General features: G+C 46.7%; 1 protein-coding gene across 1 annotated transcript; it reads right to left on the minus strand.

Annotated features, from left to right (window-relative positions):
- Positions 1-8: 8 nt before the first annotated feature.
- On the minus strand, positions 9-548 carry LOC102747720 (olfactory receptor 5M5-like; the record flags this gene model as incomplete). The annotated part of the gene is made up of 1 exon (XM_006728594.2): positions 9-548. A coding segment is annotated over one exon (540 nt), but the record flags the coding sequence as incomplete, so codon positions are not given.
- Between the last annotated feature and the right edge of the window lie 7 nt (positions 549-555).

Genomic DNA, 555 nt, shown 5'->3' on the forward strand with positions numbered 1-555 from the left:
TAGATAAATGGATTCAACATGGCATTCACAAAGATACAAACCACGGCCACAATTTTTCCTTGTTCAACAGACTGCTCATTTGTTGGTCTCAGATACATGCAGAATAGGGACCCACAGAACATAGTGACAGTGGTCAGGTGAGAGCCACAGGTGGAGAAGGCTTTGCACTGCCCTTCGCTGGAACGGATCCTCATAATTGTGATGAAAATGAAAACATAGGAGATGAAGATGATGAGTAGGGAACCAGTGAGGTTAATCCCTGCAGACACAAACAGGGCAGTCTCCTTTATGTAAGTGTCAGAAGATGTCAACATGAGGAGGGGTGGGTCAGCACAGTAGAAATGGTTGATGATGTTGGGTCTGCAAAAGGACAAGCGAGAGGTCAATATTACCTGCACTGTGCCCACCATAGCACCCCAGAGGTAGGGAAAAATGACAAGGCAGGTGCAAAGTGGCCTGGACATTCTGCTATTATAGTGCAGGGGATGGCAGATAGCCATGTACCTGTCATAGTCCATGGCACTGGGCATGTAATACTCAGTAAGGAACAGAGTC

This window comes from Leptonychotes weddellii, unplaced genomic scaffold (assembly GCF_054177405.1).
Source record: "Leptonychotes weddellii isolate Sample4059 unplaced genomic scaffold, ASM5417740v2 HiC_scaffold_64006, whole genome shotgun sequence".
NCBI classification, from domain to species: Eukaryota; Metazoa; Chordata; class Mammalia; order Carnivora; family Phocidae; genus Leptonychotes; species Leptonychotes weddellii.